We start from the raw sequence: 25,619 nt of genomic DNA, 5'->3' as shown, positions 1-25,619 counted from the left end.
TAAAATGGATCTGTCACATCTCTTCCCTGGGTTGGTGCTCCTGTAAAAGTGTTGAGCCCTCCAATGTGAGATGCTTCAGTCAGTGATTGCATGTTTTTAAAACTTATTTTGAAGCTGTGCTCACGGTTTCACCCCTGTGTTCAGATGAGTAGCTGCAGTGTTTGTGTTTTAACAGCGCTGTGCTGGACAGGTGACAGGTCTGTCTACAGTGACTCTGCTCTGGAAGACGTTACAGCAGCAAACAGGTGAAAATTAGCCAGTTCACCTGAGTTTTGTGTTTACATCAATGCCAATCGGAGACAATTGGAGCTGGAGCCAATAAATGCCTGCCTCCACTGTAGAGTCATTTCACCCAGGTGTGAATGCTAATCTAACTCTTTTCCATTGCTGACAAAAGACCATTGTTAGTGGGTTTTTTCTAACAGTGCGAAAGGGGCTTACGAGATCACCTATTGTGTATAAAAGGTTGTGAATTTCCCAGAACAACTGTATGTTAGAGCAGTTTGTTCTATTGAAAATAGAACAAAGACTTTCAATTGTTGAAAGTGAGAAATTTTATTGTTTTATGAAAAAATATTTGCTCAATTTCAGTAACATGTTTCAAAAAGTTGGGACAGGGTCATGTGTACCATTGTGTTCATCACCTCTTCTTTTAACAACACTCTGTAAACATTTGGAAGCTGAACAGATCCGTTTCTGGAGTTTTGAGAGTGAAATGTTTTTGAAATTCTTGTCTGATATAGGATTTCAACTCCTCAACAGTTAAGGGTCTCCTTTGTTGTATTTTTTGTTTCATGATGCTCCAGATGTTTTCAGTGGGTGACAGGTCTGGACTGCAGACAAGCCAGTTTAGCGTCCGGACACTTCTACTATGGAGCCATGCTGCTGTAATACTCTCAGAATGTGGTTTGGTGTTTGTCTTGCTGAAATATGCAAGGCCTTCTCTGAAAAAGACATTGTCTGGATGGCAGCATATGTTACTCCAAAACCGCGTCCATGATTTCCAAAAAGAATTTGAGATTTTGTTTGGTCAGACCACAGGACAGTTTTCCATTTCACCTCAGACTATCTTAAATGAGCTCAGGCCCAGAGAGGTCTCTGTGTCCCTTGCACTCAGGGATTTCTCTGGATTCTCTGAATCTTTTAATGATATTATGAACCGTAGAGGTAGAAATTCATAAATTCTTTGCAGTTTTACATTGAGGAACATTATTCTTAAACTGTTGCACTATTTGCCTACGCAGTCTTTCACAGAGTGGTGAACCTCTCCCCATCTTTACTGCACAGAGACTCTGTCTGTCTGAGAGGCCCTGTCCAAACTTTTTTGAAATGTGTTGCTGGCATCAAATTCACATTGAGCAAATATTTTTCATAAAACAAAATTTCTCAGTTTCAACATTAGATATGTTGTCTTTGTTCTACTTTCAATAAAGCATGGGTTTACATGATTTACACATCATTGGATTCTGTTTTTATTTACATTTCACAGTGTCCCAACTCTTTTGGAAATGGGGTTGTGGCTTAGAAGTCTCCACCATCTGTGTCCCTGGGGTCCCAAAATCCTCTCTGCCCCCTCCCAGTGTTATACAACAGTCCTTCAGTTTGGTCCCAACAACCCAGCATTATATTTGGTTTGAGAAGTTGGGCTCAATTTGATCTGGACTTTTCACTGTTTTTGGTTTTAGAGCAGCTTGCGTTGGGGGGCAGAAGTCCAGAAATGGGCCAGAGACTAAGTGTAAACCTCTGCTCCAACGCTTATTCTTCAACACAAGTGCACATCCACCAGAGCTCCAAGGAGTTCACTGGAGATGGACGGAGTTCAATGCAATGTGTTTATTCTTAGAAACATGAGATAAACCCGAGCTGGCTCTGGAACTGAGCTGAGAACACAGTGCCCAAACCTCGTCTTATATGCTAGCCTCTGGGGTGGAACATCCACCCATTTTTCTAAAAACAACCACATTATCTTAAAAACACAGGTGTCCAAAAAGGCTGCCAAGTGGCCAGTAGGCTTTGCTTTTACTGCCACTTCCTACTTTTTATTTTATATTATATTTTTATGGGAGCTGGTGAGTCTCAAACTCACCCTGCCATCTGACACCTATATTACCAAGAGGCCTTCAACTTTTTCTTTTTTTTTTTAAAAACTTTATAAACTTTATTCAAACTGAGTTACATGTTATCACAAACTTCTAATCATATAATTCTATTCTTCAAACATGAACATAGTTGATGTATTAAGTGCATGACTCAACATTTGATATACTTTTCAGTACAGAATACATCTTAATCATGTTAGATCACATAACACATTGCAGGATGCATTTTTATGATGCTTTGACCATATTTTACAATACTTAGTGCTTTTTAGTGAAAATTACTACAACACTTTCTCCTTTTAGCGAGTGATATTTTTGGGAAAGAAGTCAATCATGTTTTTTTTTTTGTTTTGTTTTTTCCAAAATTCAATTTCCCAAGTCAAAATGCTTACAAACAGACATAATGTTGTGGTGCACTCTGTGTGGTTAAGGCGTTGGACTTAATCTCCAGTGGGAAGTTCCCTGTGCTGATCCAAGTGCAGCAAAGTGCTCGTTTGGAGCAGAGTGTAAAAATAAATCTCTCAATGAACTGTGGCTATCGAAACCTCATGAAATGCTGCTCTGAAATCAAAACAACAGTTAAATCAGCCACTTGCTGCAAATGTGTGAAAACACTTAATGTCTCACAGGTTGTAGTATGCGCATTAAAGTGGATAATGGAAATGGAACAACCAAAAACAAGGGAGTAATCACAATTTTAGTGAATCGCTAGAATTACCGGCTCATGGTTGTATGCCTCTGCCAACCACAAGTTGCCAATTGGCAGGTCGGAGTCTCTTCATTCCAATGAGAGAAGTGAATACAATAAAAATGAGCAGTAAATTGGGTGGAAATTCAAGCTGTAACTAGTGTTTTATTGTTGTTATGTTTTGACTTTTCAGACCAGGAGTCTACTTTTAATTTTATATACAATCTATGCCTTTTACCATCAAATTTTAAGAAGTCCAGCCTTGAGCCTATATCAAGGTTTGTTCCGAATTGCAAGAAGTTCCCTCGAGGCATCACTGAGATATCTCGTGGAGTAGAGTAGTGGTAGCTAGATTAAATATTGTATAAATATTACTTAAATATTTCTCAAAAGAAAGTAAAGAAAAGCTTAAATAACCCTTTGAAGGCTTGAATGCCTTTTTTTTTTTTTTTCAACGAGATGCGAAGGCAGTCTGAGTGAAATTTATCATCAAGGAGTGAGTACGTTTTGTGTCTATGGATGAAAATTGACAGAAAAAATAATTTGTAGCATTTTTCATTAAAGAAAACAACAACAAAAACAAAACAATTGTTATTGGTAAGAAATCTTTACTTGAGTGGAAATTGTTACCAGGCTTTTTAAAAGTTAGATCAAATTGAATAATGCTGCCCAGGGTGATCTCAGTTCTTCATTTACAAAGGTTTAACTAAATTCATGGAGTCAGAAAAGCTTAGAAAGTAGATTTCTTCATGGAACCTGAAATCAAAACAGCAGCAGAAAAATCAAGGCTCATGAAAATATTCTACATATTTGACCTTAAACATTATAGAAAGATGATAGAAACAAAGGCTCTTAACTGCTGCTGAAATACCAACCCCGTCAGCAGACAGAACAATGATACTGAACAGTACTGAGAAACTGAAATGAATGTTTCATACTGTTCGCTCACGTGTAGCATTCCAACAGTGCCATAAACTGCATCATTCATGCTTCATAATTGTTGGCTTATTCATCAGGTGACTGCCTACCAGCTGACTAGCAGGTGTTCAGCGCAGCCAGTATAACCTGCCACTATTACTCTCATGATACCTTCATGCCAACAGTGGCTGCTGCTGCAGCTCCATCCAACACCTTCTTGTGTGGATGGACACTTAGAGCATGTCTACATTGAGGCAGTTAAATTTGCAAACATCTTTTTTTGCTGTTTCAGCTCTGTCTAGACTAACACAGAACTATTTCAAACAGGCCTCCAGAGTGTGTAAATGTAAGAACCAGTGCTTCAGTGTGTTCAGGTAAACTGACGTTTTCCAAAACAGTGAGCTATGCCAGCCCAGTGTGGGTCGGAGGCTGCGTGGCAGTTTAGTTTAGTTGCCTCTAACTTTCTGTCTTATTCTTCATTTGGCAGAGCTGTTGTTATTTGTGTTGGTTTTGTCGGACAAAGATTTTATCACCGCAGCAGCTTGGGAATGACTGCTGATTAACATATACTGTTTATGGGCTGCAATTCAATCACTATTTCACACTCATTCAAGTTCTCTGACAGCACAAACAAAAAAAATGTCAATTACATCAACTAAAAGATGAATTCTGCTGTGTTATAGGTGACCACAGAGAGCAGGACACTGAATATAGGTGAAACGTTCAACACAACTTTCTGAATGCTCAATTAGTTGATCACACAGCTCAACTGTTGTCATTAACCTGTATTTTGTTGAATATGGGAAAAAATAAACCAAAAAAAACAAAATATACATAAATACTTACTACTTATACTCCAGGCTCATTGTAGAGCAAAGAAGCCATAAAAAGAGTGAGATAGTGAAAGGGATCTAGGCCTGTGAGGTATGCAGACACAAACACAAGTTGTGCTACATTCCCTGAATACCAGACACACTCACTCCACCGCCTGCCTTCCACCTGCTGCTGCTCACCAACAACATCACACACTCATGCTGGTCCAGCCTGCTTGGTTGGATGCTCCATCAATGACAATGATTTTCCAGTTTAAAAACTGGAAACAAAGATCAGCCTGTGCTGCAGTCAACCAGCCAGGAGTTGGAAGGATTGATGTTGATGTCTCAGCTGTTAGTAATTTCTTATCCAACCTGCTTGAGACACAGTGCAGTATCTGACTAAAGCACGCTTGGACAGATAACATTAGAATTAGAATAGGTTTTTGGTTTTGGTCTCTGACCAGACAACCTCACTATGCCAACAAGACCTCAGAGAGTTGTACACAGTCAAGTCAGTGCTGTGAGCACAGAGACTGATGTGATTTTAACCAAAATCATCTGATATGCAGTCAGGACTGCTTTATCTTCTGCACCATTCTTTTACAGAAAGCTTAAGATGCTGTTCATACTATTACAATACTTGCTGTAGGTTTTAACATTAAATTTATTTTTATGTAAAGGAAGGTGTAGTCTCTCTAACAATGACATTATTCAAAACATTTATCATTGAGCATATTCATCTGCAGTGGTGTGTGCAGGGACTTTTACAGATAGACAATCAGTGCTGAAAAATCAACTACAACTGCAATCTGCTTGGACATCATCACCTTTCTGCACTCCTTCCTGGCTAATGAAGTATTAGGATTATTTCTTTGAACAGACAGTAAATTCACATTCCAGTGACACTGCAGAATCCTGCTTTTTCCTGCCTCAGTGTTGCGAACCTTTCCTGGCTCTTCCTCCAGACTAGTTTAGGAAGCACAAGGGAAGGTGATGTGAGAAAACTTGTTTGGGTCTTGAGGAGTTGTTGCACCTATTTACTGACAAACAGCCTGAAATACACATACATTGCACTACTACATTCACTGCTACACTGCTCCAGTCACCAGCCTCACCTCTCTCTCTGTCTCTCTCGCCTGCTATGCACACAACCTACATACTGAGCCATTCCTGAGAGAAGCTACAATACTAGTGTAACAATGTTTTCTCTCACTGCAGAGAAAATAAGTGCAATTTGCCTGTTTAGTTGGATACTATTGCCTCTTAACACTTATGCTGGAAACACACTGGATGTGTGATGTGTGCGTCGCGGCTACTATTGCTGAGCTGCTGCAGAAAAAAACGTGTGTTCACATTGGTTGTGTGTCTGCTCCTGCCAGCTCTATCTATCCACATAGAGTTTGCAGTTTACTAAGTTTTTAGTTAGTTTAGTTGTTAGTTTAGTTGTTAAATAGGTTGTTTTTGCTGCAAGATGAGTGCGTAATGTGTGAAAACTAGGCGCGATGCCAAACTTTTAGATTCTGTGACACAGCTGCAACATGTACACCAAAATGAAAACCAAGAGTTCCTTAGCTGCCACGCAGCTGCCACACAACCGTGACGTCTCTCGATGTCTCTGGCCTTAGGAAGAATGCACAGACATTTTGTAATACACGTGTTATGTTCCCACACACGTCTGCGCATGCGTATAATGCTGCAATATCATAGCCAATCTCAGAACAGTATAAAATGTGTCAAGGACAAGCACAATTTGGCTGTAGCTAGTCACTTGTCAAAGATCCCATGATTATTCTCAATGCGCAAAAGTCCAAAAAATGCTGCCCCCCTCACAGCTTGATAAGCTCCAGCCTTTGTCAATGGGACACAATCACACCAATGAAAATGAATAAAACTAACGATACAGTTGGTAGCATTCAGATATAAAAGCCTACTGCCACTACAAGTGGGCAGTCTTTAACTTTGTTTATTGTGTGTTTTTTATAGTGTGATTTATTGTGTATAGGGAGGTGGAGAGAGTCTGTAACCATAACTGTACAAAAAAAAACACAGGCAACAGGAATAACTGATGAACAAAAGACCCACTAGGCCAAACATCTACCATAACAATTATCATGTATTATTATTAACAGTATTTCATCTTTAAGTATCCTGGTTATCATAAATACTGTTTTCTCACAGTGCCTCTAGTGGGCAGTGATGGATGCAAACAGATGACATTATCCCCTTTATGGGACAGAACACTGTTCTGAGATCAGAGGTATGAGAGAGATATCGCTTACATTTTGGTATTGTTCTAAATTATGTCTGTTTTTAGCTTTAACTGGTCATCCCCTGCTTGCCTTGCTTTCCCTGTTCATCTGAATGAGACACACTGACACACACTTATAAACACAGCAGTTTTATGTGTGTTTTCTCATCCCCACCAGACTGGAGCCATTTGTCTGACTCATCTTTTCCCCTAAAAACAGACCTGGTGTCTTCACCACCACAGTCCACTCACTCACACACACACACACACACACACACACACACACACACACACACTACACACTGCCACATGGATATCAGCAGAACAACAAATCATCAGTATACCTGGAAAAGCACATATGTACATACTCATTTTTGTGAGTATGTGGGGTTCTGACTGTCTTTTTCCAGACAACTTTTAAACACATATGAGACATTTCAGTTTTGCTTTACTACTTAATGGAATACATTTGTGCAGACCCTTCTCCTCACTGTGCACTGGGTGGTGTTATTGTAGTTCTTGTCTTGGCTCCCTGTCTGGAAATTCTGAACCTGCAGCCAGAGACCTGGATGCTTCCTTCAACTGTCGAGCACCTCAAAAACCTCTTGTGCTCATCAGGTTACACTAGCTTTTATATCACCATGTCGGTTTTAGAGTTGATTTTTACAACTGTACAGATAAAGCTTTTCATGGACTTTCTCTTGTGAAGCACTCTGTAACTTTGTTTTAAAAGGCACTCTGTAAATAGAGTTTAACCTCTTACTACAAACCCAATCTGAATCTAAGTCTGTACGTTTTATGAACACCTTGAAGAAGAAAAGAGCAGAAACATCTTACCAAAGTAATTATTTTTTTTCCCCCAAAACATTTCTAAGTCTAGATTTAGTGTCACAGCCCTGCTATGACTCCAACTTTTTCCCAGTGTTTCCTATGTTTGTATGTGTTTCCTGTGTTCATCTGTCTAGTTTTCCCTGTGTCTCCTCACCCTTTGTTGTGAGACCTGCTGTCTTCACCACCACAGTCCACTCACACACACACACACACACACACACACACACGCACACACACAATGTGTGTGCGTATGTATGTTTGTGTTCTTGCTCAACAGGGGCATGGTGCATCTGAGACTCATTCCTCATCGAGATCTGCAGAAAAGCCTTTCAATCACCACATGTGGCTTTGCAAATAAATAAATAAGTCAAAAAAATAAATAAAAAGCTGAGTCTGAATCTGCTCAGGGATCTAAACTGAAATTAACACTAAAATGTGACATTGAATTTGGTATTCTTGTGGCACTGCTGCTGCCACCCCAAAAAGATGGTACAGGGTGAAAGCAGGACAGATGCATTGTCTCCTCAGTTCCCTTCTATTTCAGCCCTGACTGAACTGAACTGATTGGACATCATCTCTCCCTCCCCCTCTATCCTGGCACTCCTCTCAGCTGTTAGGTAACCATTGCATGCCTGTGTGTTCTCCCCTTGAGGGCAAAGAGACAGGAGGGAGGTAGAGTGATGGAGAGTCCACTTGATCTCTTCAAATGAGCTGCTAGTTGTGTCTATCCACACTATGTACTTCTTTGTACTGCTGTGAAGTACAAATGTCAAGTGTAATTGTGATGAATCCTGGGACCTAATTTATCAATTGTACCCAATATAAAATAAAATATAATGTACAAATTATAAATTCTGCTGTGTACGAAATGATTTGAGAGTTATTGATTCAGTTATTTCTACAAACACACACACTCTGTGCTATGCAATAATGATTGAACAGTCACTTTACACACTGTCTCTCTCTGTACCTGCACTTTGTGTCTTTCTCAATCCCATACACAAATCTCTCTTGAGAGTTGATAATCTGACATCATTGTCACCACATGCCTAACCAACAAACCCCTGCAGCAAACAGATATTAAAAATGAGCCTTTCTAACGTGAAAGCCCTGTTACTTTTTATTTCATGACCTGGCAATTGAAAAGAAATGAAATAGTAATTGTGGCATGTGTAAAAGAACTTAATTAAGTCAGTAGGCATTAATTAACTCATTAGAACCTGCAAGGCAACCTTGGGCTCTTTTAAGCAACTGACTGAGGATCTAACAATAAAGCTAACTGATACCTTAAAAGCATAAAATGTACAAATGTATTAAAGCACCTCCATGCTGTCGGAGAAGTCATGAAGAAATGGCAGTTATGGTGAACTGTTCAAGTCAAGACAAGATCAGAACACCAAGAAAACGCTCAGGTAAAACTGTCTGCTGTTAGGTGGCCCTGACGCTGGAGACACACTGGATGCATGGAGTGTGTGTTGCAACTGCCGTTGCTGATCTGCTTAAAAAAAAAAAAAAGACAGAGAAAAGACCTGTTGACAGTCACTTTGACATTACCAGCAAAATTACACAAAACTGATACAATCCACTTTGGTCTCTATGTATAGATAGACATAGAGATATTTTTTACTCATTTTAGCAGCTGCATGTGGAGACAGTGGCATTTTAGAGGCATTTTCTGTCAACAATAAATCTGAATTAAATTAAAAATGAAGATAAATCCAACAGTCAAGTATTCTGCAAACTTGATGTAGACAAATAGAGCTGCAGTAGCAGCGATGGAGCAGACATGCAGCTGGTGTGAACACGTGCTTTTCCGCAGCAGATCAGCAACAGCATCCACAACATCCATCCGCACTGCAGCTTAAGAAATCACATGCAAACAGACAAAACACAAGCAAATTCAGAAGACATCACCATTTTCACAACCCATGTGCTGCAAATGCACACGACACAATCAATATACAAACACACTGCACAACCAAATACAGAGACACTGCAAGTAACACAGATGACAAAAAAGTGATGAACCTGGTGGGGATGCATTTACTGTTCAATGCTTCAGAAGTTGCAAAGCACTGAACAAGTGCATCGCAGCCAGGTTCATCACTTCAAAAAGATTAATCCTGGCAACACACACAATCAAAATAAATGCTAAGGAGGGTCAATTCTCTTTCAGCTCATGGATTCATTACAGGTTCCTTGTAATACAAATGGTTAATCTCTCACATAAAAAAGGATACACAGACACACAGTACTTTAAGAATACAACAAACATGTAGTTTTGCTTATTTCTTGAAGTCTATTAACTTTAATGCTGAGATGTTTCTCATTGTCTGTTTGGAAAGAACACCTGAATGTTGTGATCAGTGGACCTGTTTTTGGCCCCTCTGGCAAACTGCTCAACACAAATCTTTGCATTTATTATGTATTCTATCAAGAGTTACATGATGCACTTCTTCAGTATTTGAAATGGTGCTTTACATGATTTATCTGATCAAGTCACATTTTATTTTAAAGGGGTCATTTGCTTATTATTGATTAACTGCAAATTTTGGAATCTATTTTAGGTTAACATAACTCCCTTCAACAGTTCAGCCAGCCCAACCTGAATCCCAGCTGAAACCAAAAAGATACACTGATCTACTGTGGGTGTTATGCTCTCATGCCTGGAGGGATGCTACTGTATATCCAGACAAGCCTGTTTTCAACACCTGGGCGGGGGTGGAAGGGTGGAACAACACTTTGACGTCAGTCCAGCTCATCTTCCTGCTGTGACATACTGACTGTGTACAGCCAGTGGAGTGAAAGATAATGGGAACAAGATGAACCGCAGAGGAGGGGAGAGCTATCACTCCAACTTACTGTTAGCTGAGTAACTTGAGTGAGCTGGATTTTCAGATTCAGATACACATGCTGTGATACAGATTTATGTAACAAAGGGGTGATGTTTCCCGTGTTAACCTAGATGTAGTTCTGTCAGTAACAGAATAGACAGAATCATCACAAAATTATATCCAATCATTCAAACTGTAGACAGAATTAAAGGAGTATGCTCATTTAAAATGTGCTCATTTGCTCTTTTGCAGAGAGTTAGATAATAAGATATACACTCTCTGATCATTATGAGGCTACTGTCAGCAGCCAGTTAGCTAGCTTGCCACAGAGATTTGAAACGGGGAAACAGCTAGCCTGACTCTGTCCAAAGGTAACAAAACCCACCCACTGACACATTATATCTTCTTTGTTTGACATGTGCAAAAACCAAAGTGTGATATTACATGATATAAAGAGTTTTTATTTCATATTGTCACATCATTTCAACAATAGTATGGTCGCTATGCTCTTACATTTCCCCCTGCTTCAATTAGAAAGATAAACAAATGCTATCAAATTTAGCCAGTTAGCACCTATTAGCTCGAGCAGCAATGTCAAAATAATTGAGTAAAGGAGTCACGTGGGGAAGACCTGGCAGTGGCAGTGCCTTAAATATGCTCCTGATCCCCACTGACAATTATTTACAATTAAGCTTTATTAACTCTCTGCAAACCTGGTTGTCACAAGAAGTTGATATTTTTATGCAGCCACAAAGACCATATTGAATCATATTCTAAAGTACCTGGTTACTGTATTCATTGGCACAAATCAGAAGCTATGCTGGTGTCTCAAACTTGTTCCACTAATTTACTGTCTGCCTTCAAATTTAAATGGTTTTCATGGGTATGAAATACTTAGGGATAGAACTGAGCCTGATATTATTATTACTAATATAGAAAGGTTATTAAACAAAATTTGGTTAATTTGGATAATTGGAGCAGATTACACTTGACATTATGGGGGGGAGGTGAACACAATTAAGATGGTTATAGCCCCACAGATGAATTATTTAATGGAAATGATACCTATATCTATCCCTCAACAATTATTACTAAGATATAACAAAATGATAAAATACTTTCTTTTGGAAAACCTAGAATTCATATGGACAAACTCTGTCAGCCTAAAAAGGGAGGGGGCCTACCATTACCAGACAAAAGATATTACAGTATTTCTTTTGAAATGGCAAAGCTCGCCAGACACTGGGATGGAACAAATACTGATTTGGACTGGATCCTGATTTAAGAGGAACTTACATCTCCTTTTAAACCTATTGAAGCTCTTTCACAAACATTGGAAAAGGAGAAAAGCAATAATAATATGAAGATAATAATAATAGTAATATGAAAAATCCTATTCAAATACACTCAAAGAGTCTTCCAAGAAGTACATAAAAAACGTAAAATCTCTCATAATATTCAAAAATATGCATCTATATGGCACAATCACACAGACAGCAAACAGACAATATATTGAGCTCAGTGGCTGAAGAAAGGGTATTTTACAATTTACTTTCCTATAGCATATTTAAAGAAACATTTTATTTGGATTTGACACTGTGTAAATGGGAATGTTCTCTTCGATCAAGATAAAAATGCAATAGAGTACTACATAGTGATATGAGATATGTTCATGGACAAATAATAATGGTTGTGGTAATCTGAGGATGATATGGGAAAAAGACCTGTCTTATGCATTGGATCAAAAGACATGGGCAGGGATTCTTTCAAATGCCAAGGAATATATCAGAGAAGCCAAAGGCTAATTTAATAAATATAAAATAATTCATAGATACTTTTACAGTCCCACAAGACTCGATGGAATGGGCCTAATTAAAGATGGTCTATGTTGGAAATGTAGGAAAGAATGTGGCACATATATGCATACATTATGGGAATGTCCCAAAGTTTCCCCCCATGAAGGAATGTTTGGATTATATGAGTAGATGGTTGGAATGTGAACTGCCCAGATCACCTGGACTATGTCTCCTTGGGGACAAAGCAGTAGTGCAACACTTAAGCAAATCTGTGTTTCCAATATTAACACTGGCCTAATAACCTGTGCCTGGGGGATTCTAAGGTGTTGGAGGGAGCCTCAAACTCACTGAACTACACTGAATATGTGGCAGGTTCTAAGGATGGAAATTACGGCATGCAAAAAGATGTTGGGAAGACTGAACTGGAAAAATGACATTGTTAATGAACAATGGGACAGCTTCAGTAGATATACTTCTGGAGGGAAGAATCCAATCATATAAAGACACTGATGATAGGGCAAAGCAGTAATAGAGGCTATGCACTAATGCCCAGCATTTCATTGTGACTGAACAGCTGCCTTTCTTTTATCACACCTGTCAATATCTATTTGAATACCTGCTTGGTTGTTGTATGTTTGTTTTGTAACTGTTATATTCTTGTTAAAAATTTCATAAAAATTTAAATTATATTTAAAAAAAATGCTACTTAACTAACTGAAAATGCAAATCACTATTGTTGGTTTTCTGATAAGAAACTATGTCTACTACACAATGCAACCAATTCAACATACATTTGAAAGTAGTTTTATAACCTTGAAAATGCATGGAGAATGGAGATTTTCGTGTAATAGTTTAACTTCACAGACTGTGATAACATCGTGTCCTGGATGCACTCAGTTCTATTTTGGAAGCCATGGCTCATCTGAAATGATGCATAAAGCCAGACCCTCCCTTCAACCATCATGCCAAAGTAGCCTGACATGTTGATACACATCAAAAACCACAAAGACTTTTACAATTACTGTACTGCTGTAAGGATGGAAACATGGGCTGCAGAGAGACGAAGAGAGAAGAGAAACAGAAGAAAGAGGAAGCAGCAAGTCAACTCATCTCTGTATCTGGATATGAGAAAACAAAAACCATATGTTACATGACTAATGTGTCCTTCCTTATGTAGGAATGGTGACAGTATAAACTGTTACAAAATGTAACTGTTACAAAAAAAATGTAACTGTATATATTTTTTCCATGTGCACTTGCATGAGAAGCTTTACTAGGAGCAGAAAGAAGAACTGCCTGACAAAGGCAGATAAAAGGTAAAGCAGAACCAGAGCTGGACACGTAGATGGGTTTGGTCCGCATCGTATGTGTGACGTCTTGGTCTAGGGAGAGATGAACCCTCGGCCACAGATAATGAGAAAAAGCTTTTCCCTGGTGAATTAGCCATGACTTGTGTACACTCTAAGATAGATTTAATTCATTTAGTACAAACAAAAATTAAGTAAAACGTGCAGGGATAGACAAAAAGCCTTCGTGGCTTATATGGTATTTTTAAGAATATGTTTGGTCTTCCGTGGAATGAGTTTTTGGAATCTTCATGCAGATTTTGGACTTTCCAGGTTAAATGATAATAGATCATAAAAACCAGTTTCATTGGATTGTCAGTTTTAAGGGGAACATCTTTATCCAGCAGGATTTTTGTTTCTGAAAACTGTTTTTTAGTCCAAGTATTTAACATACAGAAACCATTTTATTGAAAGTAGCAGCTTCACAGCAAGCTACTCAAAGAAAAGCAACTATAACAGGGAAACTATTTCACATCAAGTAATACCTACTGGTGATGCTATAATACTAATGCTATAATTAACAAAAGCATCAGGCCTATCAATATAACCTTACTTAAATAGTTAAACGAATTGTCATTTTCTTGTGGCCTTGTTTATTACACTCGGAAACATTTAAATGTCAAAGTTTTCACTCTAAGAATGACAAGTGTAAAAAAAGAACTTCATCCACACCAGCACTTTCAGGTCTTTTTAAGGTTTAAAATTCTCCACCCTCATGTTTTCTTAACACCAAATCAACATAAAAACACCTACATCTTTTTCTTCCTTTGTTGGAAAAGAGGAGATATAGTTTGAATTCTTTCTGGCTCACAGCTGATGTCAGACATCTGAGAGACAGAATGAGAGACATGTAAATAAAGCTGAGACAGAAACAGATAACCAAAGTGGCAGACAATGCCAGATGTCTCAGTTTGAGAGAAAAAGTTGAGGACAGAGGTGACAAAAACTGCTTTATTGACACCAGTGTGGAGGAAAGAGACAGAGAGGTGCAGAAAACAAGTAGATGAAAGGATGAAGACCAAGAACACAGACTGATGAACACAGGCAGACCATGAACACAGAGTGAAGATTTAATGACAGGAAATTAATTTGATAAAGAATGACTTAAGACTTTGGCTTAAGACTTTTCATGTGGAGAGTTTTCCTGTCCATTCTGCTGACTCACTAATCCTGCTTCTTACTTATTGCTCAGACTGTTGAGTCGCAGCAGGAAGGAGCCTCTAATCAAAGTAATTGGATTGACTAAGCAGTAACTGGGCACAGGAGGGTTTGACCAGTGATTTAAAGACCATGGGGGGATGGGACAGAGTTAGCACGCCACAGACAGCTCTTTGCCACAGAACATGTCTACAACAATGGCCTGCTGTGAGCCAGGATAGAGCATAAATTCAACACCACTATGTATTTACAGCTGCAGTGTAAGCAGTAGTCAATTATACTTACTAGTACGAAAGTTATGATGCAAAATAGTTGTATTAATCAAATACCAATAAAATATTTACTGGTTCCTAAATGTGGGTACAGTGCGAAAAAAGACTACAGGGAACAAGGGAGTAAAAAAAATATATAGTATTAAGTATTTTTGTAAAAACCTACAGGACACAGTGCTGGGAAGCAAAACTGACATTTGGGGAAAATTGTGCTAACAACCTTTCTCTTACAGTCTGTCTTGGCCATGATATTAGCATGTACTTCAATCAGAAAGAGTGCTTGGAGAAGTAACAAAGGTCCCACCACTCCTCTCTTTCAGACATGGTCCAAACTTAAGAGCAGGGATAGAAAGTGTACTGGAAAATTGCTGTTCCTTAAAGGTTCTATATTGTATAAAGGTAGATGTCCATGTGTGTTTGATGATAAAGCAGGTCTAGGTTCTGTATTATTACTGTGAAAATATCAAAGCCTCAGTCCACAGAGAAATGCACAAAGCCTGTATTCAGAAACATCCTTAAAACAAGCAGTCAGGACTTCTGGAACTTTGTGGTATCACAACAAAGCAGGTACTGCCCTCAGCCATGCCCCAAGCCCTGCCCACCTGCACCCATCATCCAGCCAGGATTTGGTTTCTTTAAGTGTTTACCTGAAAACATTTTTTTTTTTTACACATATTTATATACAGTAACTCAAATAACCAGTCATTACAACCAAGGTATGCAGAAGAGCATCTCTGAACGCACAACAGAGGTTGAACCTTGAAGCAGATGGGCTACAGCAGCAGAAGACCACACCCGGTGTCATTGTTGTCAGCTAAGAACAGGAAACTGAGGCTACAGTTCACACGCGGGCTCAACAAAACTGGACAATAGAAGATTGGAAAAATGTTGCCTGGTCTGATGAGTCTCGATTTCTGCTGCAACATTTGGATGGTAGGGTCAGAATTTGGCGTTAACAACATGAAAGCATTGTATCAACGGTTCAGGCTAATGGTCTGTAAGATGGACCACAATTACGGTTGGACGATACAGCAAAAAAAAAAAAGACTCACAGGCAGGTTTGGCAGGTGTAACAGATGAAGCCTTTTATTCATCCCTCTTCAGGAGCAAGCATCACCCAGCATCAGACCAGCAACACACAAGTTGTTAAAATGGTGCCTTTTTATACTGTGTATTGGCTAATTACCTCGGGAGACTCCACTCACAGGGATCCAGTGCCTGCTCACGTATTAACACCCTTTCTTTCCTTACAACCACACACACACACACACACATATATCCTCACACCCCCATACACACATTCACCTCCTTGCTACCAACGAAACAAAACGAAACATTACATCTACTACAATAAAATACACATCTCTAAACCACCCCACACCAATTTACACTTGGTTTACCCCAGAACTATAAAACATGGGGTCCGTTGTCTGGGGAAGCCTTTTGCCCGAACACCCTACAGACAACTCTAAGCTCATTGTCTTATTCCTTAACACATGGCTGCACATTTACTCCCATGTCCCTCTTTTTCAGGTGGAGCTGCGTGGCCTACACAGCACCTGCCATCCAATTACAATTAAAAAGGACAATAAATATGGAGACAAATATTCCAATCATCAATAGTGCAAAGTCTAGCCATACAAATGTGCAAAATGCAATGTTATCAAATGTATTGTGCAAATCTTCAATTAAGTGCGGTTGCTCCTATTAAAGTGCGTGTGCAATTATTGAGGTGCATATGTTTCCATACCCCTAACAGTCAAAAGTGCATGGTGCCATATTTACAACGTCAGGTGATGAGGCGCTCTTCGTTACATGGTCTCTCTCTCAATCCAATAGAGCAACTTTGGGATGTGGTGGAACAGGAGATTCACATCATGGATGTGTAGCCAACAAATCTGCAGCATCTGTGTGATGCTGTCATGTTCATATGGACCAAAATCTCTGAGGAATGTTTCCAGCACCTTGTTGAATCTGTGCCCACTGTTTTACATTTTTAAAGGGAAAAACTTTTCATGGTGATGATAAAGATATATGAAAAAACGATGAAAGCACATCTTTAGGCCACCAGCTGTATTTAGATTGCCGCTTCTGAGTGAGAAATGCATTAAAAGCAACCAATAAAATTTCAGTCAGGCTCTTTTCAGTCTTTGAATTCAACAGATAATTTCAATCCCACAGTGGTTGTCAATAGACTCTATGTAGCAATATTAAGTCACATAAATCAAACAGTTGCCACTTCTTATAGAATTTACAGCAGAATGAAGCAGCAGAAAAAGTGGTGATGTATAAACAACAAAGTCCACAGCAGCTGCAGCTGACAAGCACAGTAATGCTATATTGCTAAGCAACACAGCACTTGCTGATACTGAAGGGTGAGTTACAAAAATCATTCTAGGTAAGCAAAGTTCTCAGCTGTCTTAAGCCAGTGTGGGATGAATATCACACTTTAAATAAAGACACAATTTTCCACAAAATAATGCCAAAGTTGCTCAATAATTTATTCATTTCTTAACATACAAAACCATATTTACAGTGTAAAAACAATTCCTTGTTTGAACTTACTAACCAACCATTCATCCAACCCTGAAATACACCCAACTGTGACAAACCACTTTGGTGAAGAGTGAAAAACAAATTTCTTGTTTGGCTGGATTCAGCAGCTTCAGTTTTCCAGTCTGTAAATGTTACTTTGGTGGCACGTCTTAAATGTAGTCCCAACAGCATACCAAATACTGGGCAGTTTGTTGCTTAAGAGTTGCTTAATATTCTGGAGCAGTTACTTGAGTGAACATCATGCAACCTAGCAATTTATACTAAAGTGTAACTTTGAAACTTGGTGAGAGGAACCAGAACTAGGTTCAGGCCAGGCCTGTTGAAACTAAATGTTTGCACATGTAATGGTAGAAAATATCTTTCAATGTTGGGATGAGTGTTTATCACATATTGAACTGATTTATCTCTGTTATTCCTGCTGGAGCCATTTGTCTCTCCACCATGCTCCTTCATGTATTGAAGATGGGGAGAGGTAGGTGTGCTCAAGACCAAGAAACAATGCTAAAGGCAGCAGCTCTGTCCACATAGATGAAAGAAGGTTTTAACAATGTGCACAGACTTAAGAGCTGAAATTTGAAATTGGTTGGAAACATTGCAACTTTTCAGAAGGATATCTGGCTTCCTCTGGTTTCACCCATTGACGTTGCACAAGTGTCACAGACATGACTGCTCAGAAGGTCCTCAGACATGCAGAGGTTCAGAAAGCATTGCTGTGATCCATCCCCTCATCTCTTCTTCTTGCTGTGTCGGAGCACCTTCTTCCTCTTCACGATCATTTCATACAGTTTCTCCAGGCCAGGCTGTAGACCCTGACCATCCACTGCTGAGCAGCCCTGTGTTTGGTGCAACGTGGATGAGCTCAGTTCATGGAGGGCCAGCACCTTCTCGACCTGAAACACAAAACGATCACCTTCAGAACAATTATCAATGAAGATGACTCTTTCAATGTTTGAATGATTGACAGCTGACTTGAATTGGTTTGATTGATATATAATGACACAAACTCTTCCAGTTTAACAAAAATTCCTTTACACACCAGGCATTGTAATTTGCAATGACAGATCCCAAAGCATGATGTCATGCACAATTCTGTACCATCAACTTCTGTTTTTTCATCTTATGTGATGGTTACCTGAATATATTTTGTTTTTTTATATTTAGGACAGCTGGTTGAAGAAAGCAAGCCCTGGATTTTAGGAAATCGTTTCTGACATTATATATATGAAAAGACTGGGGGGGCCCGGTAGTCGAGTGTTTAGGGCGCGTACCATGTTGAGTGCAAGACGCTCTTAGCAGGCAGTCACTGGTTCGACTCCCGACTGGTCCGACTCTTTCATGCATGTCATTCCCCTCTCTCTACCCCCTTTCCTGTCAGTCTCCACTAAGCTATAATAAAGGCATATAAAGCCCAAAAAAATAATAGAAAACATATATATATATATATACGAAAAGATTAATGATACCATCAGCAGGTTTAGAGTCAGTTTTTTCTATAACACACAAACATTTGCAAGCTAAAATATGTTCACAATTCCTGATGGTTTCATAGTCACTGGTGCCATAATCATCACACACTAGAGATGATCATCGGGCTAATACAAAGTGTTCCATCATATCTTTACAAGCACTTTTTGGTTCAGATGATCCAGCTGGGGAATGAAACATTCAATTTCAAAATAATCAGTCCCCTGCACTAACTTTCACAGACATGGGGAGATGACCAAACCTGCTACAGGCAATGAAATAAAGTGTCATTTGAGCTTTACCCGGGATATGAACCTCTAATGTTGCAGTTTCAGTGTGTGGAAAGAGCTGTAGATTATTTATATCCGATTAAGTTTTTTTTTTTTTAGCAAGAGCCAAGATCATAATGTTAAACCAATAATCACTTCTCTTGATGTTCTGAAACTCAGTGGTTTGACTGAGTATAGTTTAATTTTTTTTTCCCGATGTCAATTCAGCGCTTACGTTTCGGGTCAGATGCTGAAGCGATACCTTCCTCCCCATATCTCAAAACCCTACAACACTCTTAGTCTTTGCTCACATCTCAAACAGTCAAAAACCCAAACGACTTACAATGATATAAAAAATAAGGAACAGCAAACCCTCAGATTAAATAAGATGGAACATACTATATGCAACAATATCAAACTGTTCATCTTACAATAACTACCTCTGAAGCTGACATGGCTCCATCCAAGTCCTGTTTGTTCGCTAGAACCAGTAAGGGCACCCCCTGGTTCTCTGCTGACCGAGTGATCCTGTGGAGCTCCACCTTGGCCTCCTCCATTCGCTCTGTCTCAGCTGCATCCACCACGAATACCAACCCATCCGTCCTCCTGGTGTATGACTTCCAGAGGGGCCTCAGTTTCTCCTGACCGCCAACGTCCCACACCTGGAACATGGTGGTGTTGGTTTTAGCGTTCCCCATGGGTACTTTAATCCGCTCCATGTTGAATCCCTTGGTGGGGATTGTCTCAACAAACTCCTGCAGCTTGAGTCTGTAGAGGAGGGAGGTTTTCCCTGCAGAGTCCAAACCAATCACCACTACATGCAATGACTGGAAGCTGGGGAGAAATGGGGTGTTGGGGGCAATTTCTGTTAACTGATTACCCATGTTTAGGCCCGATGAAGCAGAATAGTCCCTCCTAGGATGTATATGACCAAATTATTGCCTTTAGTGGATGATCCCACTATTTCTCTGTTTTCCTGGGTCCTTGTATCAATAACTTTGCGTGTCCTTGTTAGCAAAAAAATGTGCTTCTGGATAGGCTTAGAAGGTAGCACGGGGGACAGGGAGGGTACTTTTGGCAGGAGAGTAGTTCACACTCTTGGCTTCACTTCAAAGGCTGATGTGGGAGGATACTAGGGGACAACCAGCCGGCAGCAGCCACTCAGGACCTAGTGATGAAAAAGGAAACGGGGAGGAAAGTATGAGTGAGCAATTTTAACAAAGCACTGGTCTGCCAGTAGACCAGCCAACTTAGTGCAGCTCCACTTCACTGCCTCACCATGAGGAAAAGATTGATATGTCCAAGCTGCATTTGTTCAAACTTTCTTAAAAAATGAATATAAGCCAACACTGCATTTTTAAAATAAATTCAGAGCAACAATCATTTCAAAGGTTAAAATAATATAGAATTAAATATTTGACTTAATATGGCTAAATTATAATTTTGCATAAAGAGAGCCAGTTAAACATTTAACTAGCTGTTGTTGTGACCTGCTAGAAGCTAAGCTTTTGTCCTGACTCAGATTGCACTGTGAATGGTGAGCCGCTGCAAGGCTGGTGGTATTGTCAGCAGCTGTAGTGTTCTCTCTGTTTCGAGCTGTATCTTACACAGAACTGGAAAAACAGGGATCAGAGTGTCACCAGGAGAAATCATGCAGTACCTCTTCTGGCAAATGCTAGCGTGTTACTCAAACTGGGACCAGGTCTTATTTATAAAATCCCGAATGAATACATGATTACCTCAAACACAAGTGCAACGATAACAGAATGGCAAAAAAGGCAGTAAGTTTTAGTTTAGTTATGGAGTAAACAAATAAATAAATAAATAATAATAATAAAACTAGTGTTTCTCTTCGATCGTCTGCCTCGCGGTAGAACCTTCTACGGTCTGGTGATATCGCAAGCGGATCCGCGCTGCAACGAAGTCAACAAACGTAGGTTATTTTGTAATTTGGTGTAAATTATTAATATGTCCAACCTTTCAGCACTTCCGCGCTCCTTTAACTATTCAGTATTGTTGACGTGCGAAGACATTTCCAATGATATCCGAGTTTAACGTCAAAAATCTTAATCCTGACAGACTCGCTCTCAAAGCTACGACGAACAGGGTGTTACGTCTCCGTTTGTTGTGCCTCAATGACTGAACGCAGTATCGAGGCAGCGCCCGGCCAATCCCCCTCCACTGACGTATCATCGGCAGGAGGGACTAAGAGAGAGAGACAGGACTGCAGAATGAAAGAGAAACGGTCCCAAACGTACCATCAGTTAATTTTCTGTACAGGGTTGAATATTTTCAGACTCGTTGAATTGTATATTATTTTGCCACGTTTTAAGCATAAAATGCTGTTGCTGAATTTAGTTGGCCATTGCTGTGTTGGTAGGAGGTGCCTAAGTATTAATACCACAATAAACATTCAGTCACAAGTTAAAATACTGTGTTAAAAAAATCTAGAATCGAATTAGCGAAATTTATAGTATCAAAATAATAAAGTTACATTGGCTCACACCCAGGGTTATGTAAATTTGTATATCATATTTTTTTTTAAATTACTGTTACTGATGCATTAACACATAAGCAGCAGTTTAATGTTGCAGCTGCATGTGGAGCACATTATAAGTACCAGTGCGACAGTTTGCATATAGAGGACAGGGGCACAGTTGATGTTGTGCTGACTCTGCTGATTCTCCTAAATGATATGCCAGGGTTTCATTTGTGGATTTTAGCCCACATTTCAATAGCATGAAGAGTCTTCATTGAAGAAACATATTCTCCTGAAAAGCCTCATTGATCTCAAAATCAATCTTAGGTTAGTTCTCTGGAAAACTGACTGCCTTTCTTCCACTCACAGAGGGTCTTTGTCTCAGGAGCACAGGCTGCCCTTAAGGCCGTGTTCTTTCCCCCATGCTATTCTTTCTTTTTACCAACAAATTTATGATCAGTGAGGAACACTTTAAATTGTTTAAGTGTACTGACGGCATGCAAACAGATATTTTAGGTGAAGCTGCCTGGTCCACACTATGGCCCTTTAAACATGGTGTCACACTAGTCAGCTAGAAATAAATGTGGCCAAGACAACAGGTTTAATTATCTGTACAACATCTGAAAAGAGAGGCAGTGTCACTTGATGGTGATCATGTTGAAAGCTCTCTCAGGAAAGAGAAAACTATTGTTGAGAGTGTTTTAACTTGTCACCTTCCTGAATGGTACGGGCACCTAAACTATAGTGTTTGTAGTGTAGTGTAGAATAAACGTTCTATGATTGTGTCAATAGCAAGTCAAATAATTGCCCAAACCTCAAAAGCCCCTGAATCCGTTTTTTACAGAAAGGCTAAGAAAGAACTTTGGGAGGTGTGATAGAATCCCTCCAGCAACTAAAATGTATTTCAGTCCTTCATCGCAGAGTGTCATCAATATTCTTAACAAAGTGACCGATAATATAAGATATAGTGTTTTTAATGTTCAAATGTTCTATTCTATTCTATTCTATTATTTGTTAAAAGATCACAAAGATTTCATTTTCTTATAGTGCTTCCTGAAGTGGGTAAGTAGAGAATATGGAAAGTAGATTCCAAGAACAAGCATCATTTTGCCTGAAAGACCAATGACAGAAATACTGAATTAAAGATTAAATAGATTTGCTAATGAAGCATAGGCTTGCCCGGACATGATGTCATGAAATCAGCTCTCTATATATTTTATGCAGTCCATGGAGAGGTATAGCAGAACCTAATTTTGTGAACCAACACACTTTCAAATGAATGGGGAGGGCTGTGTCTTTACACGTAGAGCAATGAATGCAAACTCAGTGTGCTACCAGGTCATCACGGGTCAGTATGAAGCACCTATGACATAATGGGTCATCTGTATTGATTTGCATGAAAATGGCCTATGTAGTTCTTTCCTTGATACCTGCTTCTTTCCTTGATACCTGCTACTCATTATGATAATGATGTGAGCATGTGCAAATGTGTCTGTGATGGGGGATGTGTGTGTAGTGATCACCTACTGATTGGCTGACTGGAGCCAGGCTGACTGACTGCTTGTTGAGAAAGCATGTGGCTTGTGACATGACTAAAGGGGTTTGATGACAAAAAATGATCACAACAGGCAGTTTGATAAATCTTGGATGACATGAAACATGTGATATTATTCCTTGTTATGTGGAAATTCAGACAGGTGGCAGCCATAAATGTCCTGATTTGAATAGGATGACACAGCTGTCAAATGATTTGGAGGATCAATGTGACACAGATTTTTTAACTATTGAGGAATCATCAGGTGCATGTGGAATGTGTGTATGATCACAAATGATATAATGTTATCACACAGACATGCACCATGCACACAGTCACACCCAGTGAGCTAAAATGAAAATCTGTATCTGAATCAGTATCTGAACCCACTCACTCTTTTAAAAATACCCTTGATCTGGTTCTGACTTATGGGATTGACATTGAATATCTAACAGTATTTTCCCAAAACCCTCTTTTATCTGACCATTTTCTGCTAACATTTGAGTTTTCAGTCATGGACTACACAGCATTTGGGGGAAAAAATCCATTACAGTAGGTGTCTCTCTGACAATACCATTAGCAAATTTAAAGAAAGAATCCCATTGGTATTTAGCCCACTGCCATGTATCAATGCAGTAGCTCCCTTAACTTCACATCCACACAGGTTGATGATCTTGTTGACAGTACTGTAGCCTCACTGCGTGCAACACTAGATACTGTGGCCCCTTTGAGAAAGAAGGTAGTGAGTCAGAGAAGGCTAGCTCCATGGTACAACTCAGAAACACGAGCTTTAAAGCAAAGTTCAAGGAAGCTAGAAAGGAAGTGGTGTTCTACTAACCTGGAAGAATCTCTAAAGGCTTGGAAAGGCTTGGAAAGACAGCCTATTGGCGTATAAAAAAAGCCTCCGTAAAGCCAGAACATCCTATTATTCATCATTGATAGAAGAAAACAAGAATAATCCCAGGTTTCTGTTCAGCACTGTAGCCAGGCTGACAGACAGCCACAGCTCTGTTGATCCATCTATTCCTTTAGCCCTCAGTTGTAATGACTTTATGAGCTTCTTTACAAATAAAATTGTCTCTGTTAGAGAAAAAATTCACCATCTCCTCCCCACAGCTGGCTCAGATGTACTGTCCAGTTCAGCAGCCTCAGAGTCCACTGTAACTGGCTTATATTTTGACTGTTTCTCTCCTGTACATCTCTCTGAGCTCACTTCAACAGTTTTGTCATCTAAACCATCGACTTGTCTTCTAGACCCCGTTCCAACAAGGCTGTTCAAAGAAGTTTTTCCTTTAATCGACACCTCTATATCAAGTCTGATTAACTTATCTTTATCAACTGGTTATGTACCTCAGGCTTTTAAAGTTGTGGTAATTAAACCTCTAGATGTTTTAGCCAATTATAGACCCATATCCAACCTCCCCTTTAAAAACCTGGATGACCAGTAATTTCTTACTCTTAAATTCAGACAAAACTGAAGTTATTGTAATTGGCCCAAAACACCTCAGAGATACACTATGTGATAATATACTGACTCTGGATGACATCACCTTGGCCTCCAGTGCTACAGTCAGAAACCTTGGTGTCATTTTTGACCAGGACTTGTCCTTTACTTCACATATAAAGCAAGTCTCTAGGACAGCCTTCTTCCACCTGCGCAATATTGCTAAAATCAGACCCATTCTGTGTCTAAAGGATGCTGAAAAACTAGTTCATGCATTTGTTACCTCAAGACTGGACTACTGTAACTCTTTATTGTCAGGATGTCCCAAAAATTCAGTAAAAAGCCTTCAATTGATCCAAAATGCTGCAGCACGAGTAGTGACAGGAACTAGGAAACAAGATCACATCTCTCCTGTGTTAGCTTCTGTGCATTGGCCCCCTGTAAAATCCAGGATAGAATTTAAAATCCTTCCCCTCACCTACAAAGCCATTAATGGTCAGGCACCATCGTACCTTAAAGAGCTATTTTCGCAATAGGACACTTCGCTCTCTAAATGCAGGTCAACTTGTGGTTCCCAGAGTTTGTAAGAGCAGAATGGGGGGCAGAGCCTTCAGCTATCAGGCTCCTCTCCTGTGGAACCAGCTCCCAGTGTGGGTTCGGGAGGCAGACACCCTCTCTACCTTTAAGATCAGGCTTAAAACTGTCCTCTTTGATAAAGCTTATAGTTAGGGCTGGCTCGGGTATGTCCTGAACCATCCCTTAGTTATGCTGCTATAGAGCTAGACTGCTGGGGGATTCCCATGATGCTCTTTGTGGGAACTGTTGGGTTTTTCTCTATAACAAAGTAAGGTCTCAACCTTACCCTTTA

The 25,619-nt window shown here is 39.5% G+C and overlaps 1 protein-coding gene across 1 annotated transcript; it reads right to left on the bottom strand.

Annotated features, from left to right (window-relative positions):
- Window positions 1–17,482: 17,482 nt before the first annotated feature.
- Window positions 17,483–21,440, bottom strand: LOC139634792 (ADP-ribosylation factor-like protein 4D). The gene is made up of 3 exons (XM_071501444.1): window positions 21,272–21,440; window positions 19,735–20,462; window positions 17,483–18,451 (listed from the first exon to the last, which is right to left on the bottom strand). Exons 2-3 carry the CDS (start codon window positions 20,176–20,178, stop codon window positions 18,287–18,289), a joined length of 609 nt encoding a protein of 202 aa, XP_071357545.1. The 5' UTR covers window positions 20,179–20,462; window positions 21,272–21,440; the 3' UTR covers window positions 17,483–18,286.
- Window positions 21,441–25,619: the final 4,179 nt, after the last annotated feature.

The sequence above is a fragment of the Trachinotus anak genome, unplaced genomic scaffold (assembly GCF_046630095.1).
Source record: "Trachinotus anak isolate AG129_WGS33_773 ecotype Australia unplaced genomic scaffold, CSIRO_AGI_Tana_v1 ptg000017l, whole genome shotgun sequence".
NCBI lineage: Eukaryota > Metazoa > Chordata > Actinopteri > Carangiformes > Carangidae > Trachinotus > Trachinotus anak.
Note: the sequence above shows the minus strand (reverse complement) of the source record. Positions and strands in the feature narration are given on the sequence as shown.

Excerpts from the sequence above, each read along its gene's own strand:
- LOC139634792 (XM_071501444.1), bottom strand. The coding sequence starts at position 20,178 with ATGGGTAATCAGTTAACAGAAATTGCCCCCAACACCCCATTTCTCCCC. Across the intron at positions 18,452-19,734 it reads GAGCCATGTCAGCTTCAGAG|GTCGAGAAGGTGCTGGCCCT; the intron begins GTAGTTATTGTA and ends TTTGTGTTTCAG.